Here is a 19,038-nt window from a genome sequence, read left to right on the forward strand (position 1 = left end):
AGAACTCATCTTGTTTCAAAATATTTAGTGAACTAATTTAAATCATCCTTAGGTTATGTTATTTTTAATCTTTTCACCGCAATGAACTTATGGTTATGTGGTTTATAAGTACGATGTTATGTTTTTAGCTGTATTTGAAAAGGGCACCTTTCATTTGGGCCATTTTGCCTTATGAAAAATGACCACATAGTATATGATGTAGGATGACAACTATTATCCAGGACAGTTTATCTTCTGCTTTGTATACTACCATCCTCGTCAGCTGAGCAAACAAGATCCTCTAATTGTATATTCTAACCTTTTGTAAACCGCATAGAACTTCATGGCCTTGCGGTATATAAGCTGACTGTCAGTGTCTTGTTCAACAAAGCAGCTAGCTCTGTCAACGTGGCACTACCTCCAACTGCTGGGTTCCATGGCAGTCACAACAGATGTGGTTACCTGGGTGAAAGCTCACATGCATCCTTTCCAAAAGGTGTTATGTCTAACCAAACAGCTAGCATGACTACTAAATATAGAAAGTTTCCTATCTGACATAGCCTGCCAGACAGATCTAATTATGTAGGATCCTATATTTCAGCACTGGATTTTTAGTTGTTATTGTACTTGTGACCTGCCAAATAGATCCAGCTACTGGTTTTACTTTTTATCAGCTGCTATAAGTAATAACTAAAAGGCCTGGCACATTTGTGATAAGTTGAGAGAGAGCATGCAAACAGAAAAGTTTTGTTGTTTCCTCAGGATGTAACACATGTAGCAGAAGACAAAACCATAAATGCTTGCGTATTTTACTTTTCAGTCCAGTCTATGGTTTAGATGTCAAGGCTAAGCATTAGAGCAGTAGTATGTTAGAGTTTACTCCCTCTCTCGCCTAGACATGTGTAAGGCTTGCTCAAACTGGAAAAGAATCTGGGAATAGGCAGAGCAGAGCCTTCCTGTCTCTCACATGGGTTTTCCTTGGAAGCTTAAAGCAATTTTCAGCAGTTCTTTTCCTAGTCTTTCCTCTTTTCCCCCACACCTGAACTCTGCTGATAATTCACGGAAAGTGCTACAAACTCTGCGGTGTTTCACATGTTCTCGTCGAATTGCATGTTTCCATTTATAGCGTGCATCTTCTGCTAACACAAGCAGTGATCTCTCTGGTAACTTAATGGTGACCTCCACAGCACTGTATGGGACCAATTTCATTGGATATGCAGATGCAGTCCTGTGCAAAGGACAACAGTCTGTCTGGAAAGTGTCAGGAGCAGAGATTGTGCTTGGCTGGCAAGTATTGTGATTAAAAATGGGAAACAAGTGAAGGCTGCCCTCCTGGTCACAGGACATGGTCAACATCGTGTCTGAGAGGAAGTTTAGGGTAACCAGCCGTTCTCCCCACAGCCAGCAGTCATCAAAGTGGGGATCGATGGCTGAGCCCCTTTCTGCATTGTAATCCAGGTTACACTGTTCAATAGGCAGAAAACCATTGAGGACAGTGAGCTGCTGCATCCGAGTAACAAGATCGCAGCTAAAGGAAGGCAAGCCACTAAAACCACCAATTCTCAGCTTTTGCTTCTTAAAGTTAACTTTTGGGCCATAATCCTACAAAACAAACAAAAAACCCCATCAAAATGTCATGACAGCCACAGCTTGCAATACTCGATTAGTAGAAACAAAAGTATGCCAGTTCTAGCCACTGTTAAAGTACTGGGTTAAAAACATCAGACTTATGACAGACTTGTACTTACGAACCAGGGTTCTACCTCTCCTTTCCTGGGCCAACTTGACCTTTCTCCGTTACATGTCCCAACATGTCCCTGGTCCTGGTCATCCTTCCCTCCCTGTTCTGTGCCAAATTTGTGCCTCTCTCCTGCAGGTGTTTACCCCTTCTGACTGGTTCCCTCCTCTTCACAAAGCTGCAAGCAGCAGCTCTTGCACGCAGCCACCCAGAAGCCTTCCCTCTAAATGTCAGAGGGAAGGCTTCCAGGTCAGCTGCGGGCTGCATGTAGGAACTGTGACCTTGTGAAGAGAAGTGTGGCTGCAAGGAAGGAGCCGGCCAGAGGAAGTAAATACCTGCAGGAGGGAGGTATGAATTTGGCATAGAACAGAGGGAGGTAAGGACGATGAAGGGCATGTTTAAACACAGAAAGGAGGAGGAGGGTCATGTTGGCACAGGAAGGGAGAGGCTGGGTTACATTGGGACACAGAAGGGAGGGAACACAAACTTCAGACAAAGGATGGAAGGAAAGAGGAAGGGACATCGTGCCTCTCCAATTTGCTTGACTTCATTGAAGGTGTGAATAAGCATGGATGTGATGCAAACATACCGTGATATAATCTTTTTAGGAAAGACAGAGATGGTCAAAAAGGTGGAGGAGTAGCTCTCTATGTAAAGATCAATATCCAAACGACCGAAATGCAAGGGACCTGGGGAGAGGAAGAAGCGATATGGATCGCTCTGAAAAGAGAAGATGGAACTTCTATCTACGTGGGTGTAGTCTACAGACCTCTGACTCAATCGCAGCAAATCGATAAGGATCTGATTGTGGATATACAAAAGTTTGGATGGAAAGAGGAGGTTCTGCTGTTGGGAGATTTCAACCTGCCGGATGCGGACTGGAATGTTCCGTCTGCGGAAAGAAGTAGGGAGATTCAAGAGGCTCTGCTTAGACAAATGGTGATGGAACCCACGAGGAAAAAAGCAATATTGGATCTGGTCCTCACAAATGGAGAGAGTATCTCTAATGTTCGAGTGGGTGCTCACCTGGGAAGTAGCGATCATCAAACGGTTTGGTTTGATATAACGGCTAAAGTGGGGAGCGGCCGCACGATACTTAGTCCTAGATTTCAAACGTACGGACTTTAATGCAATGGGAGAGTACCTGAAGAAAGAGCTGTTAGGATGGGAGGACATAAGAGAAGTGGAAAGACAGTTGTCTAAGATGAAAGGAGCGATAAAAATGGCTACGAACCTTTATGTGAAGAAAATCAATAAAAACAAGAGAAAAAGCCGATATGGTTCTCCAAACTAGTGGTGGAGAAAATAAAGGCGAAAGAGTTGGCGTTCGTAAAATATAAAAAAACCCAAGAAGAGGAGTGCAGACTACAGGGTGAATCTGAAAGAAGCCAAGAGAGAGATACGTCTGGCGAACAAATGGCTAAAAATGTAAAAAAGGGAGTCAAAAATTTTTTCAGATATATTAGTGAAAGAACAAATGGCTAAAAATGTAAAAAAGGGAGTCAAAAATTTTTTCAGATATATTAGTGAAAGAGGAAGATGAAAAATGGAATTGCTAAACTAAAAGATGCTGGGAACCGATATGTGGAGAGTGATGAGGAAAAAGCAAATGTGCTAAACAAATACATCTGTTCTGTGTTCACAGAGGAAAATCCTGGAGAGGGACCGAGATTGTCTAGCAGAGTTACACGAGAAAATGGAGTAGATTCTGCGCCGTTCACGGAGGAGAATGTTTATGAGCAACTTGAAAAACTGAAGGTGGACAAAGTGATAGGACCAGACGGGATCCATCCCAGGATACTAAGGGAGCTCAGAGAGGTTCTGGCGAGTCCTATTAAAGGATTGGAGGAGAGCGGATGTGGTCCCTATTCACAAAAGAGGTCACAGGGATGAAGCAGGAAATTACAGGCCAGTAAACCTCACTTCGGTTGTTGGAAAAATAATGGAAGTGTTGCTGAAAGAAAGGATAGTGTACTTCCTTGAATCTAATGGGTTACAGGATCCGAGGCAACATAGCTTTACAAAAGGTAAATCGTGCCAAACAAACCTGATTGAATTTTTTGATTGGGTGACCAGAGAGCTGGATCGAGGACATATGCTAGATGTAATTTACTTAGATTTCAGCAAAGCCTTTGATATGGTTCCTCATAGGAGGCTATTGAACACACTTGAAGGGCTGAAGTTAGGACCCAAAGTGGTGAACTGGGTTAGAAACTGGCTGTCGGACAGACGCCAGAGGGTGGTGGTTAATGGAAGTTGCTCAGAGGAAGGAAAGGTGACTAGTGGAGTCCCTCAGGGTTTGGTGCTGGGGCCGATCCTGTTCAATATGTTTATGAGTGACATTGCTGAAGGTTAGAAGGAAAAGTGTGCCTTTTGCAGATGATACCAAGTTTTGTAACAGAGTAGACACCGAAGATGGAGTGGAAAATATGAAAAAGGATCTGCAAAAGTTAGAGGAATGGTCTAATGCCTGGCAACTAAAATTCAATGCAAAGAAATGCAGAGTAATGCATTTGGGGATTAATAATCGGAAGGAACCATATATGCTTGGAGGTGAGAATCTAATATGCATGGACGGGGAGAGGGACCTTGGGGTGATAGTGTCCGAAGATCTAAAGGCGAAAAAACTGTGTGACAAGGCAGTAGCTGCTGCCAGAAGGATGCTGAGCTGTATAAAGAGAGGCTTAACCAGTAAAAGGAAGAAGGTGTTGATGCCCCTGTACAGGTCATTGGTAAGGCCCCACTTGGAGTATTGTGTTCAGTTTTGGAGACCGTATCTGGCGAAGGACGTAAGAAGACTTGAAGCGGTCCAGAGGAGGGCGACAAAAATGATAGGAGGCTTGCGCCAGAAGATGTATGAGGAGAGACTGGAAGCCCTGAATATGTATACCCTAGAGGAAAGGAGAGACAGGGGAGATATGATTCAGACATTCAAATACTTGAAGGGTATTAACGTAGAACAAAATCTTTTCCAGAGAAAGGAAAATGGTAAAACCAGAGGACATAATTTGAGGTTGAGGATTGGTAGATTCAAGAGCAATGTTAGGAAATTCTACTTTACGGAGAGGGTGGTTGATGCCTAGAATGCGCTCCCGAGAGAGGTGGTGGAGAGGAAAACGGTGACTGAGTTCAAAGAAGCGTGGGATGAACACAGAGAATCTAGAATCAGAAAATAATATTAAATATTGAACTAAGACCAGTACTGGGCAGACTGCACGGTCTATGTCTGTATATGGCCGTTTCGGGAAGGATGGGCTGGAGAGGGCTTCAATGGCTGGGAGGGTTTAGATGGGATGGAGTAGCTTTTGACGGAGATTTCGGCAGTTGGAACCCAAGCACAATACCGGGTAGAGCTTTGGATTCTTGCCCAGAAATAGCTAAGAAGAAAAAAATTTAAATTGAATCAGGTTGGGCAGACTGGATAGACCATTCAGGTCTTTATCTGCCATCATCTACTATGTTACTATGTATGTGGGTAAAGATGAGCAAGTTGATGTAGTGTATCTAGTTTTTCAGAAAGCTTTTGATAGTTCCTCATGAGAGGCTCCTGAGAAAATTAAAGTGGCATGGGATATAGGTGGCAAAGTTCAGTTGTAGATTAGGAACTGGTTATTGGATAGAAATGGTCATTTTTCTCAATGGAGAAGAGTAAACAGTGGAGTGCCGCAGGAATCTGTACTGGGACCGGTGCTATTTAACTTATTTATAAATCATCTGGAAATTGGAACGACCAGTGAGGTGATTAAATTTGCAGATGACACTAAACTGTTCAAAGTTATTAAAACACATGCAGATTGTGAAAAATTGCAAGCAGACCTTAGGAAAGTAGAAGACTGGGCAATTGGCAGATTAAATTTAATTTGAACACATACAAAGTGATGCACATTGGGAAGAATAAACCAAATCACAGTTACCAGATGCTAGGGTCCACCTTGGGGGTTAGCACCCAAGAAAAGGATCTGGATGTCATTGTTGATGATATGATGAAACCTTCATCCCAAAAAAGCAAAGGAATTATTACAAAAAGGGATGGTTAACAAGACTAAGAATGTTATAATGCCTCTGTATCACTCCTTGGTGCAACCTCACCCAGTGTATTGTGTTCAACTCTGGTCTCCTTATCTGAAGAAAGATATAGCAGCACTGGTAAAGATTCAAACAAGAGCTACCAAGATGACAAAGGGTATGGAACTCCTTTCGTATGAGGAAAGACTAAAAAGGTTAGAGCTCTTCAGCTTGGAAAAGAGACAACTGAGGGGGAGATATGATTGAAGTCTACAAAATCCTGAGTGGAGTAGAAAGAATACGAGTGGATCAATTTTTTCAGTCTGTAAAAAATTACAAAGACTAGGGGACACTCAAAGTTACAGGGAAATGCTTTTAAAACCAATAGGAGGAAATATTTTTTTACTCAGAGAATAGTTAAGCTCTGGAACACACTGCCAGAGGTTGTGGTAAGAGTGGATAACATAGCTGGTTTTAAGAAAGATTTGGACAATTTCCTGGAGGAAAAGTCCATAGTCTGTTATTAAGACATGGGAGAAGCCACTGTTTGCCCTGGATCGGTAGTATGAATGTTGCTACTCTTTGGGTTTTGGCCACCGTGAGACTGGGTGACTGGGCTTGGTCTGACCCAGTAAGGCTGTTCTTATGGGATCACAGGCTGGAAGAATGGAGGGAGTAAGGGAAAGATGCTGAGGTGGAGGAAGAAATAGAAGGGGAGAATTGTTAGGTAGGGTGTCTGAGTATGGGAAAAATATGGTGCACATGGGGTAATGAAGAAAGAGGAGAATTGTTGGGTATAGGGAGGGAGAGAAAAATACTTTACATAGTGGTGGGAGAGGCGTGAGGTGAATGGGGAAGAGATAGATGAGAAGGAGAAATGGTGGATGTAGTGGTGGAGGGAACAGTGGGATGGATGAAGAACAAAAGTAAGTGTAGACTGCTTATCTTTTCTTTCTACTTAAACTACAGTACTTTATTTTGAGGACTGTTTCTTTAATGTTTAATTAGACTGTGGATCCAATTTACAAACAAATTTAACTTAAGAACAGTTTAAAAAAAAAAAAACAGAGCTCGTTAACTCAGGGATTGCCTGTATTGAAATGTAATGCATACAAGTATACTATTGTTAGTGCAGCAATCAAAGGAAATAGAAAGGCTCTGAACTCCTGAAGCAAGGAGCTAGGAAATAATGCACAGCAACTGGTGCTTTCCCTGGTAATATTCTATTCAGTATGACATTTATCCTGTATTGTATACTCCATTTATCTACATAATCATTCTCCAGTCCCAATTTTTTCCATTCATTTCAATGATGACTGACTTTTGTTTTGATGTGTCATCTATAAGTGTATGCTCCATTTAAATGCAATCTATTGCTTTGGCTTTGCTGTCAGCAACATCACTAGAGTTAGGTGCTTAGTTGATGAACTGGCTAGCCAACCTTTTCTTTCAGATTTGTGTACACAAGTGAGGAGGTGTGGATCTGCTCAGTTCCAGAAGAACAGCAACCACCACTGAGCATGGAGGAATACACCACCACAAAAAAAGACTTCAAAGGGAAGATTAGGTTCTTACCTCGATAATCTTCTTTCTAGTATAAAGGCATGAGTCTTTAACTCTAATTGTGAGTTGTGTAGAAGGCGTTACCTATCTTTTTCAGCCCTGCTCTGTATTCTGTGCTCCTCAGTTTGTGCCAAAGCAGTTGACAACCACTACAAAACCACTATGATTTTCATCTAAAACCAAAATTTTGAGTATAACAATAGATAACACCCTCTTTTATTCACATATCTCTGTTGGTCTCTTCATCCTTCTACGCTCGCCGTCAAATTCAATCCATTCACTCATTTCTTCAACAAATTTCATTCTGTATTCTAATATATTCCCTTGTCTTGAGCAAACTTGATTATTGTAACTCTGTTCTCATTGGATTCCCAAAAAAGGAAATAGGTGAGACATTCTAGACCATAGGGTTATTTCCCCTTACTCACATGTGTTGCAGAAGAGAACTATAAGTTTTTCACTCTGCCTCTAGGGTACATCACAGGCAAGCTTAGCTCCTCCCATCAATCCATACCCAAGCATAGAGAGGCACTACCATTTGTGAAGTAGAGGCACCTGCAACGACAGGCTAAACAAGAATTCTGCTCAAAACAAATAAGAATACTATCCACCGTCAACATAGACTTTAAAGAAGCTCAGGAAGTACTCCCAGAACACGAAGAACATATTCACAAAACTCTCCCTAGCCCCAAAGGGCTGACCGGTCTCCATAAAACAGATAGGAGAAGCATAGGGAGACAGACATCTGACCTGAACTCTGAAATTTGCAAGCAGGCACAGCAAGGGCAGCATTTTGGTATCAAAAAAGGCCTGGGGAGCATAATAAAAGTTTTAAAAAAAAAAGTTGGGGGAAAGGGGAGGTGGGGAATCTGAATACAAGCCCCAGAAACTCCCAAGACAGATTGGCTCCATAGACAATAATGGCAATGTTCACGGTTCTGTGTTTGCTTCAACTAAAACAGCAGCTGGAAACCTCAAAGAAGCAGATCAAAAATTCCTCAGATGCTTGTTTCTTCAGGCTGCCAGGCAGACTGTGTTTGAGCCTGACCCAGACCCAGACAGCTTCTCGTGCATCTTCCGGGGGGAGGGGGGGCCACAGCTGGCAACCAGTAAATTCCCAGGGACTGACACCAATGCCAAACAGCTTGCGCTCAAGCTCCAGCAATGACCAGAAGGGAGGCTCCTTCCTACAAAGGAAACGTTCCCCAGGCCATAAAATAGTTAATGTAGGAGGGCTAGGTAGGTGCCCTGAACTAGAGTTGTCCTCCTAGAGAAGGGTCTGTGTCTCCACCCAGGGAACTAGGGACTTCTGTACCATCGAAAAGCCTCTGAAAGTGGATCAAAAAGCCTGAAAATAAACTGAAAACAGCGCAGAGCAGAAAGACACCTTTGACTCGCGTGTAGAAGGAGGAGCAGGGGTAGAAGAGGTAGAGCCGAAAAAGTTAGATGATGCCTTCTGCACAACTCACGATTAGAAGTGACTAACCCACTGGTTCAAGACTCGTATGCCTTTTGCACTAGAAACACAAAGCGAGGGTATGCTCTCATAAAAAGCCCGACATGGCCATGTTTCCCTAAAACAGTGTCCAAAATAAATTCATAACAATGACAGTATAATAAAACACCCAAAGCATTCAGAAGGACTTCAAATCTGTATTGACAAAAAGGTAAGATAAACACTGTATATGTAAAATCACAAACTTGCAAACCAGATCACCGACATCTCCTCCAAGGGAAATGCTGGGAGGTGCCAGTACGGTTCTCACCTGTTTCTTTCTTCCCGACTGTGACACTTTCCAGATATCTTGATCCATTGCTTGTAGTATCTTGCACTCTTCCTCTTCATTGACAAAATCTTGTACTATGTTTACCCCTGGAAAATGGAATGCCCAGCCCGCCAAAGCTGATTCCACGACTCCTACTGCTAAACCTGTGGAAGGCCTGTAAATGAAGGGAAAGGTAGCCTGCAAAACACAAGATGGCCGCTGCTGATTAACTTCTTCTCTTCTAGTACACAATAATAATAATAGTTTATTTTTATATACCGCAAAACCATCAGTTCTTATGGATTACACAATAGTAATTACAACAAGTAATTAAAATACAGATCCATATACCCGCTCCTACTGAAAACAGAACATTATTTAGGGTTACCCCATTTGTGAAGACAAAAAGGGGGGGCATATGACACCCCCCCTGCACGCCACCCATTTCATTGGTCCTTCTTCCCATCCTCTACTTTTTTAGTGTTCTGTCTCTCTCCCTGCCTCCAACCCTCCTCCTCCACAGGTGCTTGTCTCTCTACTTCCAACCTCCCTTTCTTATGAATGCTGCTTGCTTGCTTTCTCTCTCTCCTAACCCCTACAAGTGCCCCTCTCTCTCCTCTCCTGTTGTTTATCTCTACCCGCCCATCCACCACTACCCTACTCCATGCTCTTTTCCATAATGCTTCTCCAGCTCTCCTTCCCTGCTGTTTCTCCAGCCCTCCCTCCCCCTCCCTTCCTTCATGCTGTTTCCTAAGTTTCCCTCCATGCTGTTTCTCCTGCCCCCTCCCTTCTCTAACTCCTGATTTCCCCATCTACTTCTTCCTTGAGCTGGCCACTATAATTGTATCTTCGGGCAGTTGGCCTCCTACCACCGCTCTGCCTATATGGAAACAGGAAGTCACTGCAGAGGGTTTGGGGCAGGCCAGTGGCAGCTGACTCTCGTTGCTACTGCTAGTTGTCCAAATATTCAATTGCAGCAGCTGACCCAAGGAAGAAATAGGTGGGTGATCCAGCCTTCAGCTGCCGACGAGGAAAAACTCGGAAGACCTGTTTTGAAATTTTGAGTTTACGCCCAGCAGTGTCTACGAGGAGCTATCAAGACTCAAGGTGAACAAAGCTATGGGACCGGACAAACTACACCCCAGGGTGCTCAGGGAATTCAGTGACGTCCTGGCGGAACCGTCATCCGCACTCTTCAATCTTTCCCTAAGTACAGGAAGAGTCCCGTTGGATTGGAAAATGGCTAACGTCATTCCACTTCACAAAAAGGGATGCAGGACGGAGGCTGAAAATTATAGACCGGTGAGTCTCACATCGATAGTGAGTAAACTTATGGAAACACTAATCAAACGCCAATTGGATACGATCCTGAACGAGGAGAATCTACGAGATCCCCATCAACATGGTTTTACTAAGGGAAGGTCCTACCAATCAAATCTGATCAGCTTCTTTGACTGGGTAACAAGAAAGCTGGATATAGGGGAGTCCCTGGACGTCGTGTACTTGGACTTCAGCAGGTTATTGAGCAAGATGGGTTCGATGGGACTGGGTGAAACATTAACCGCATGGGTTAGGGACTGGCTTAGAGGTAGACTTCAGAGGGTAGTGGTAAACGGTACCCTCTCCGATACAACGAAGGTGATCAGCGGAGTGCCGCAGGGCTTGGTCTTGGGCCCGATCCTATTTAACATCTTCGTAAGAGACTTGGCTGAGAGGCTTCGAGGTAAAATTATATTATTCGCCGATGATGCCAAACTATGCAACATGGTAGGCAACCGCACAACAGATGAAAGCACAGTGTCCGACATAAGCTCAATGCCCGACAGTATGACGCAGGACCTACTCCTGCTGGAGCATTGGTCAAAGACTTGGCAACTAAGTTTCAATGCCAAAAAATGCAAGGTCATGCACCTTGACGGCAAAAATCCATGCAGGACTTACACACTAAATGGTGAGAATCTAGCAAGGACTGTAGCAGAACGTGACTTGGGGATGATCTTTAGCGAAGACATGAAGACTGCCAATCAAGTGGAGAAAGCTTCATCCAGGGCTAGACAAATCATGGGCTGTATCCGTAGAAGTTTCGTCAGCCGTAAGCCCGAGGTCAAAATGCCGTTGTACAGATCCATGGTACGACCCCATCTGGAATACTGTGTACAATTCTGGAGGCCGCATTATCAAAAAGATGTGCGGAGAAGAGTCGGTTCAGCGAATGGCTAGCCGCAGGTAACCCGCCAAAACGGTGAGGAAAAACTTGTGTTCACCATGGCTACGGGGACAAGGCCATTCACCGCCCCGTCCCCGCAGTTAAGGGATGGAACGCAAGCGGTCACCTATCGCGCTCCCTCCCTCCTTAATGCCGCCACCGAGTTTAAACATCTCACTACTCCCTCCCTGCCCCTTATCTTTGTGGCTGCGATTTCTAAACTGCCTTCTTACAGCAGCCGGAGCGTTGAAGCTGCGTATGGCTGCCGTAAAGGTCATCTCTGACGCAACCAGAAGTTGCATCAGAGGCGACCTTCCCGGCAGCTATACGCAACTTCAACGCTCCGGCTGCTGTAAGAAGGCAGTTTAGACATCGCCAACCATGAATGTAAGGGGCAGGGAGGGAGGAAATGTGGGGTAGAGAGGAACAGACGTTGAAGGGAAATGGGTAAAACAGAGTAGGAAAAAGATGCTGAAGGGAAATGGGGAACAGAGTGGGGAGAAGATGCTGAAGGAAAATGGGGAAGAGAGAGTGGGGAGAAGATGCTGGCAGGGAAGAAGACAGAGATGCGGGGGAGCGGAGGGAAGAAGTTGGGTACCAGATAATTTGGAGGGGGGGTAGGAGAAAGGGAGAGGCACAGTAACAGACCAAATGGAAGACGAAGAGAGACAGTGAATGGAAAGAATTGAATGAGAAGATGAGGAAAGCAGAAACCAGACAACAAAGGTAGAAAAAAAAACTATATTTCTTTTTGCTTCAGGATAAAGTAGTATATTAGTTGTGTTGATAAAAATTTATAAACAAAGCCCTGCCCGCTGAACGTCTCTTTCTCCAGTTCAGCAGCCAGAACTTTGATTTAGAAGGAAGGAATAAGCTAAATATTGCAGTACTGAGGCTTGTATGGATGATGCAGGGGGACAGATTTTTTTCCCCATGTCATTCTCTAGTCAAGAGCTTACAATGTAAAGAGCCAAACAGGAAGTCAGCCCAGAGCCAACAGGTAACCAAGGAGGGGGCGGGGCAGAGCCGGGGGAGGGAGGGAGACGCTCCCGAGTACCTGCAGTGTCGCAGAGGCTCGTTTTCGGGCCCCCGGATCTGACGTCTCGCAAACGAGGCACGAACGGATCCCTTTACACGCGCAGCTCTCCTGTTGCCTGAGCGCCGCCATGCCTTCCAAGCCTCGTTTTGGTTGACGCTCCGCCCCTTCCAGAGCGTCGTGACGTTGTACTAGACAGGGGCGGAAGTGAAGCGGGCGCAGTCCTGCCTTTCACCAAATGCAGCATTTTCTTTGCCTCGTGTTATCTGCAATTTAGATCCTAAGCAAGAAAAGGCATCATTTTTTGGTGAGTGAGGTTGAGAGGAGGAAATAGGTTGCAGGAGAGATGGACAAGAAGTGGCAAAAGTCTTTATTTTCTCTAAACACTTGAAGTTTTGGTTTTCGCATAAAAAAAAGAATGACCCAAGAGTTGCTGTATTAAAATTTGCAGCTACTACATAGTAAAGTCTCACATTAAGCTGTGGTAATTGCACATTTCTAGACTGTTCTCCCAGGAGAGCTCAGAATGGCTTATGTGAATTTATTCAGGTACTTGAGCATTTTTCCCTGTCTGTCCTGGCGGGCTCACAATCTGTCTAATGTACCTGGGGCAATGGGGGGGATTGGGTGACTTACCCAGGGTCACAACTAGCAGTGTGGGCTTGAACCCACAACCCCAGGATGCTGAGGCTGTAGCTTTAACCACTGCACCACACTCTCTCCCCCCCCCCCCCTCAAAGTTTCTGTTTGGCATCTTTATGTTGCCTAGTAACTGATTTAAGAATTGATAGCTGAAACTTTAGATATTATAGTTCAAATATTCATATTGACAACAGTGTCAAAGCCAAAGCTCTGCAAAGCTTCCCCTCAGATAGATTCTAAGAAGCTTGTTGAAAAACATGCACCAGAGCCTTCATCATATAAAATAAGATATTATTTTCTTTTTAGATTTTTGACCTGCTAAGTCATGCTGCAAATTGTGCTACCATTGTGTTTGTGCATAAGTCTAGTAGCCATACTGATTAGGGAGAAAAACTATTATCCCAGGACAAGCAGGTAGCATATTCTCAACATGTGGGCGACGTCACCAGCCCCCCAAGCAAACCCGACCGAAGACTCAAGTCTGCTGCACCGTACCACACATGCGCGTGCCCTCCCACTCCACCAGAGGGCGCATCCACCAGATGGTCTCGCATGTTCTTCAAGCACCATCAATACGCGGTAGAATTCATAGTGGATTCTTTGATGGTGAACTAGCCAGGTCCTGCTGCAGCAAAGCATCCCCAAACCATGACACTTCCACCGCCATACTTCACAGTTGGTTTTCCTGGCATGCTGTATTGGTGTACGCCAAACATGTCCTCTATTCTGGTGTCCAAGTAATTCAATTTTATCCTCATCTGTCCATAGAGCACTATTTCAGAAGTCCTGGTGCTTATCTACGTTCTTTCTGGCAAGCTTCAGTCTGGCCTTGATGTTTCTCTTAGAGAGCAAAGGTTTCCTTTTTGCACCCTCCCAAGCAAGTTAAATTTGTGCAGTCTCTTTCTGATTGTAGAAGCATGCACTTTCACATCAACAGTAGCAACAACCTGCTGTAGGTCCTGTGATGACATTTTAGGGTTTTTGGAGACTTCTTTTTGGATCTTGCAGTGTACACTATTTTCCGTACCGTGGGATGGTTAATGTCACATTCTTTCGAGATCTTTTTAAATGCCTTGCCAGACTTATAAGCTGCTACAGTCTTCTTTCCGAAGGCCTCAGGCAGCTCTTTTGATCTCACCATGGTATTACACATTTTTGTGGATATCTTTTGTTTTATGAGTAAATCAAGAAAACGTTTTGTTGTTTACCTGCAATTACATCACTTTCTTTTCCAGAGATAAATAAAAAAGAATTGACATCTATATGTGAACATTTCTTAAGAAAGAACTGAATATTTCATGGGGTGTCCTAATTTTTTCACATGACTATATACTTGTATCGTTTTAAAAATCATTATCTCAAACCCTCTTCTCTATCCGTTGCGGCTCTTTGTAAATCTTGTGTCAAACATTTAGGATAAAATGGCCCCTGATCTAGGGACCTCCTCTCCTGTATCTAAGATTTAATAGAGACAGACAACAGGAATCTAATATCTTCATTTGACTCTTTGGCTAAAGGATAAATCTGTATTATTGAAAACCATTAGCGTCATATCTGTTATTTGAATGTTCTGATTTGTGCTTATTAGATGCTTCGTAATTTTGACAAATGAAGCATGGCTGCTGAAGAATTAGTTGTCAACTAGAAGAAAATGTGCAATATGGTTCAAGGATAAATTGTTTTGTGGTTTGATTTTATATGCATGTTTTGTGATATTTATTATATGTGTGTGATTTTGTGATCGACTAAAAAAAACAAACAAACCCCAAAACCTATAAACTTATGTCTCCCTAGTATGCATTATATCTCTCGCATTTGAATTTGTGATTTTAAATATATTTTTTAAACTGTTTTATGGTATTCATGTTAAATTTCAATTTACTGGTGTAACCCCTTCCTCATTCATTGTATTTACTGTATGTTTGAAAACTATTGCAGAAATTTGCAATTATAAAGACATCCCCCAATAAGAAGCCACATCCTATCACAGTCCTGTGCCAGTGTTGCCTGTTTCTAAGAGATCTGTTTATTTACAGGACCGCCCCAGAAAGTGTAACCAAATGCCAGGCAGTCCGAAAGATTGTAATCAAAATGAGAAGGCTGCAGCCATTCGGAACATACTCGGGAAAAGTGAGAAACCCCAACAGCATAAGCACAAACAGCAAACAGCAAAAAGATCACATCAAGGTCTGAGTGAGGAAGAGCCTCATACAAAAACTGCAAGGTCCCTCCAAACAGAGGGAAGGAAGGATCTTTCTACAGTGCCCAGAAAAAACAGCAAAAACAAGGTAATTTATAGATGGAGCTGTGAGGCAGTTGAGAGAAGGCTAGGCTCAATTAGACCTTTAATATATATAGCACCGTGCAAATCAGAGTATTCACAACCAAAGCTTGCAAATGAACTTTTTCTTGGTCTGAATATTTACAAACTTAGTTAAGGAATATTCATAAGCTCTGGCTGTTGGACATAGCCACGAAATCAATCTACCACTTCCTCTCCCCATATATGTACTTTTTAAAGAAAACATTATCAAGAAATGATTGGTCCAAAGTAAAGAATCATATGAAAAAAAGGGACCAAGAAAGAAAATTTATGGAAGATGATGAAACAAGATCTAAGCAGCTTCCTGCGATATGACTGGGAGCAGATGCATGCTGAATCAAGTTCAGTTCATTAATCAGAGAAACAAAACACTTGACCTTGGGGTCTGAAGGGTTGTTAACATGTAAATTAAAATCATCAAGAATGATTAATTTAGAAAATTTTAAAGCAGCATCTACTAAAGTTTAAAATAGATTGTCCCACCAAACAGGTGTTAACAAAGGGGGACAATAAAGTAGAAGAACATGCAGTGGAATAGGGAAGGACTTTTTCACCAATAAGGATTCAGAATAAAAAAGATTGAAATGGATAACTGGTCAGCTGGAAATGTATTTGAAAAGATGAAAGCCAATCCTTCTCCTTTGCATATAGATAAAAATGTTGAAAATGTAGGAAAATTGTGAGGGAGACAAGCATACAAATGAGATTCTTCTTCCAATTTTATCCAAATTTTTGTTAAACACACAAAAAAATCCAGTTGATGTGAAGAAAATAGATCACCTACACTAGAGGATTTAGATTTGTTAGATCTACAATTTACCAATCCCCTTTTTAACATGACAGAATGAGATGTGAATGTCTGAGAGCAAAGAGTCAAGAGATTATCTCCTTGGTACCTATAAGGAAAATATCGAGTGGAGTGGTATCCCCAGAGAACAGGACTAGATAGACATGTGAGCTTTAGGAATTTGTTGGTAGATCAACAGGATCTCAAAAGAATAAAGGATAAAAATGGAAACCCTACATAAAATAAAAAGTGAGCATACTCACGCTTAAATGAAAGTCTGGTAACCAGATAACACCCCTCGTTGCTTGCCCCCAAGGAGCACAATTTGTTCCTTGGTTGTGCGCCTTAGGCTTGAAAACCGCAGTGCTGTGTTTTAAATAATCCCACAAAGAAAGCTGACATAACGTGGTGATGGTCACGTGACCTAGCATCACCGATTGTGGAAATGTTCAGGAATTTTTCAAACTAGGCCTAAAAGCCTACTTTTCCAAGCCTGCTTTTGACTCCTAACTCTTACCAATGTCTATTTTATTATTCCCTCTGTGAGAAATTCCCTAATCCCTATTTGTCCTGTTTATCTGTTGTGATTAGATTGTAAGCGCCATCCAGGGATTCTCTCTTACATTAGTCTGGCAGCACTATAGAAATAAATAGTAGTAGGGTCAATAGCTGTTGATCTTCATCTGCTGGACTAGTCTGGAGGGATTTAGCAGGTAAGATCTAATTTCTCCTTTGTAACTAATGCACATTTGGGGCCCCTGGGGCTCCTCTTTTCTACAGCAGTGTCCTCATTTCTCCATTTCTTGCAGGAGGTAATTAACCTGGAACCACTCCATTTTCTCCAGTGTCACAGTAGAGAGAACAGCCGTGAGGATTTTAAGACCCAGCTGTGGTCCTGCGCCTTTCAGCCATGCTTAGGAGACAGCTCTGGGAAAGGTGAGCAGCTGAGGTGTTAAAAACAATACTTTGGTGTACTGTATATGTGTTTGTGTGTGTGGTGGTGATGAACCAGAGTAATGGCCACTTCAGAATAGTATGAGGGCAATAGAAGCATGGACTGCGTGCTCATCATCCTGCACTACTGTTCCTTAGAACTAACTGTCAGCCCAGCCTTAACTTGCTGGCCTTACCAATGTCAGCAAAGGCCTATGGGAGATCATATCATTCGTGTCTGACCTTAGGGTATGTCATTGCAAACAGCCTCAGATTGCACCAGACAGCCTAAATTACATCAGTGCTTAAAGGTAACAAAGGACCTTGGTATAGCTAAGAGATGCTAAAGACAGCTAAGATGTGTTAATGTCTGATGCTTAAGATGGACAGTTAAGATATACAGAGCTAGATTCACTAACCCTCCAATCCGTGTGCGATTGGAAGCAGGCTGACCGATTTGCCAATAATCTGTATGCAAATGGAGGCGATCGGAGGCATGCCCCCAACCGACTGCACAGATCACTAAAGCCCTGACAGTAGTGACAGGAGAAACAGCCTCCTGTCACTACTGTCAGGGCTTCTGCCGGCTTTTTAAATTTTTTTTTTTAATCGGGCAGATATTTTGCATGTTTTAAACATGCAAAATAACTGCCTGATTAAAAAAAATTAAACCCCCCCCCTCCCAACAAGTGACCCAAACCCCCCTCCCTCCCCTCAAAAATTTGCCCCGCAGCCACATTTAGAAAAATTATGGCAGGAGGGTTCCCACTCCCTCCTGCCTTATCTAGAATACTAATCCCCCCTCCCAACAAGTGCCCCTAACCCCCCTCCCTCCCCGAACCACCCCAAAAATTTGCCCCACAGCCATGTTGAAAAAAATTATGGCAGGAGGGTTCCCACTCCCTCCTGCCATCGGTCCCACCCAAAAACTAACATAATGGCAGGAGGGATGCCAACTCCCTGATGCCATCCCCCCAGACGCCCCCTCCTTGTACCTTTAACGGAGCAGGAGGGGTGCTCAATCCTTCCTGCTCCAATGCCTCCCGCAACAAGTCTGAGGCCTTCACATGATGCATTGGGGCGGGGCGTAAGGCTGCACTCGTCAGCGAAGGAGGCCAAGAGCATGAGTGACTGGGCACCCCTCCTGCTCCTGAAGATCACCGGCAGCCTGCGAAGCAGGAGGGACTGGGTACCCCTCATGCTCCCAACAGTTTTACAGGTACGGGGAGCGGGTGGGCCGGCCGTGTGTGATGGCAGGAGGGAGCTGGCATCCCTCCTGTCATATTCCTTCGGTTCAGGGGGTTGGGCAGTGGCGATGGCAGGCATCATTGTGGGGGGGGGGCAGGGTTTTTTTCTTCGGGGAGGGGGGACATGGGTTAAAATCATGGGCTTGCAATGCAATTTGCTGAATATATAAAAAAGGAAAAATTCCATTTTTATATATTCAGCTAAAAGCATTGCAAGCCCGTGATTTTAAAGGGCAGGAGAGTCAGCCAAGATAGAAGTGACTAGTCTTCAGCAGTTGCTTCTTTTCTGATCGTCAAGCCCAATCGGTTTAGTATAAATTGTTTTGTGAATCGCTCCTTTGCCTGCAGCTGATTGGGTCGGGAGGAGGGTTAGTGAATGGGTACACGATCGATTTGCTCAGTGAATCCCAGGTGCATGGTCTTAATACAGATAGTTAGGGTTAATCAGAAAGCATTGTCAAAGTGATCCTGGAAATTCTCCAGTCTCTCACACCCCACTCGTTATTCACCATTGTTTCAAACAGTTTACAAATTATAAACAGAAAGATACTGGGACATACAATAGTTTCTATATTTAGAAAAGCCCCCTTTCTCGATCTTCTCTGTCTGGAACTTCATCCATCCCTTCTCTTTTCCTCTGGACTCTGTAAGGCAGGTAAACTCATTAATTGTAATGCTTGATGTATCTTTATAAATTCTGCTTTTCTGTAATATTAAGCTTATTTCTGCAGAATATATATATTCTTTATACAAGCACTCTTAGCTGTCTTTGTCAGTAATTTTACTGCCTACTGGATCTTCTACAAGGATATC

The 19,038-nt window shown here is 43.4% G+C and overlaps 2 protein-coding genes across 2 annotated transcripts in view; one reads left to right on the top strand and one right to left on the bottom strand.

The window, feature by feature from the left end:
* Positions 1 to 12,437, bottom strand: ALKBH4 (alkB homolog 4, lysine demethylase). The gene is made up of 3 exons (XM_033922859.1): positions 12,315 to 12,437; positions 9,052 to 9,249; positions 1 to 1,581 (listed from the first exon to the last, which is right to left on the bottom strand). The coding sequence occupies exons 1-3, from the start codon at positions 12,423 to 12,425 to the stop codon at positions 943 to 945; spliced, it is 948 nt and encodes a 315-aa protein (XP_033778750.1). The 5' UTR covers positions 12,426 to 12,437; the 3' UTR covers positions 1 to 942.
* LRWD1 (leucine rich repeats and WD repeat domain containing 1) overlaps positions 12,377 to 19,038 on the top strand; it is a 41,565-nt gene continuing 34,903 nt past the window's right edge. Inside the window, exons 1-3 of the mRNA XM_033922860.1 lie at positions 12,377 to 12,600; positions 14,972 to 15,223; positions 16,855 to 16,981. Coding sequence (XP_033778751.1) covers positions 14,996 to 15,223; positions 16,855 to 16,981 — 355 coding nt within the window. The 5' untranslated portion in view covers positions 12,377 to 12,600; positions 14,972 to 14,995. The remainder of the gene's footprint in view (positions 12,601 to 14,971; positions 15,224 to 16,854; positions 16,982 to 19,038) is intronic.

The sequence above is a fragment of the Geotrypetes seraphini genome, chromosome 15 (genome assembly GCF_902459505.1).
Source record: "Geotrypetes seraphini chromosome 15, aGeoSer1.1, whole genome shotgun sequence".
NCBI lineage: Eukaryota > Metazoa > Chordata > Amphibia > Gymnophiona > Dermophiidae > Geotrypetes > Geotrypetes seraphini.

Bases quoted from the DNA above. Each gene is read 5' to 3' on its own strand.
- ALKBH4 (XM_033922859.1), bottom strand. From the start codon at position 12,425: ATGGCGGCGCTCAGGCAACAGGAGAGCTGCGCGTGTAAAGGGATCCGT. The intron at 9,250-12,314 runs GTACTCGGGAGC...TGTGTTTTGCAG, and splicing joins GAGCCTCTGCGACACTGCAG to GCTACCTTTCCCTTCATTTA. The intron at 1,582-9,051 runs GTGAGAACCGTA...TTTGTTTTGTAG, and splicing joins AGTCGGGAAGAAAGAAACAG to GATTATGGCCCAAAAGTTAA.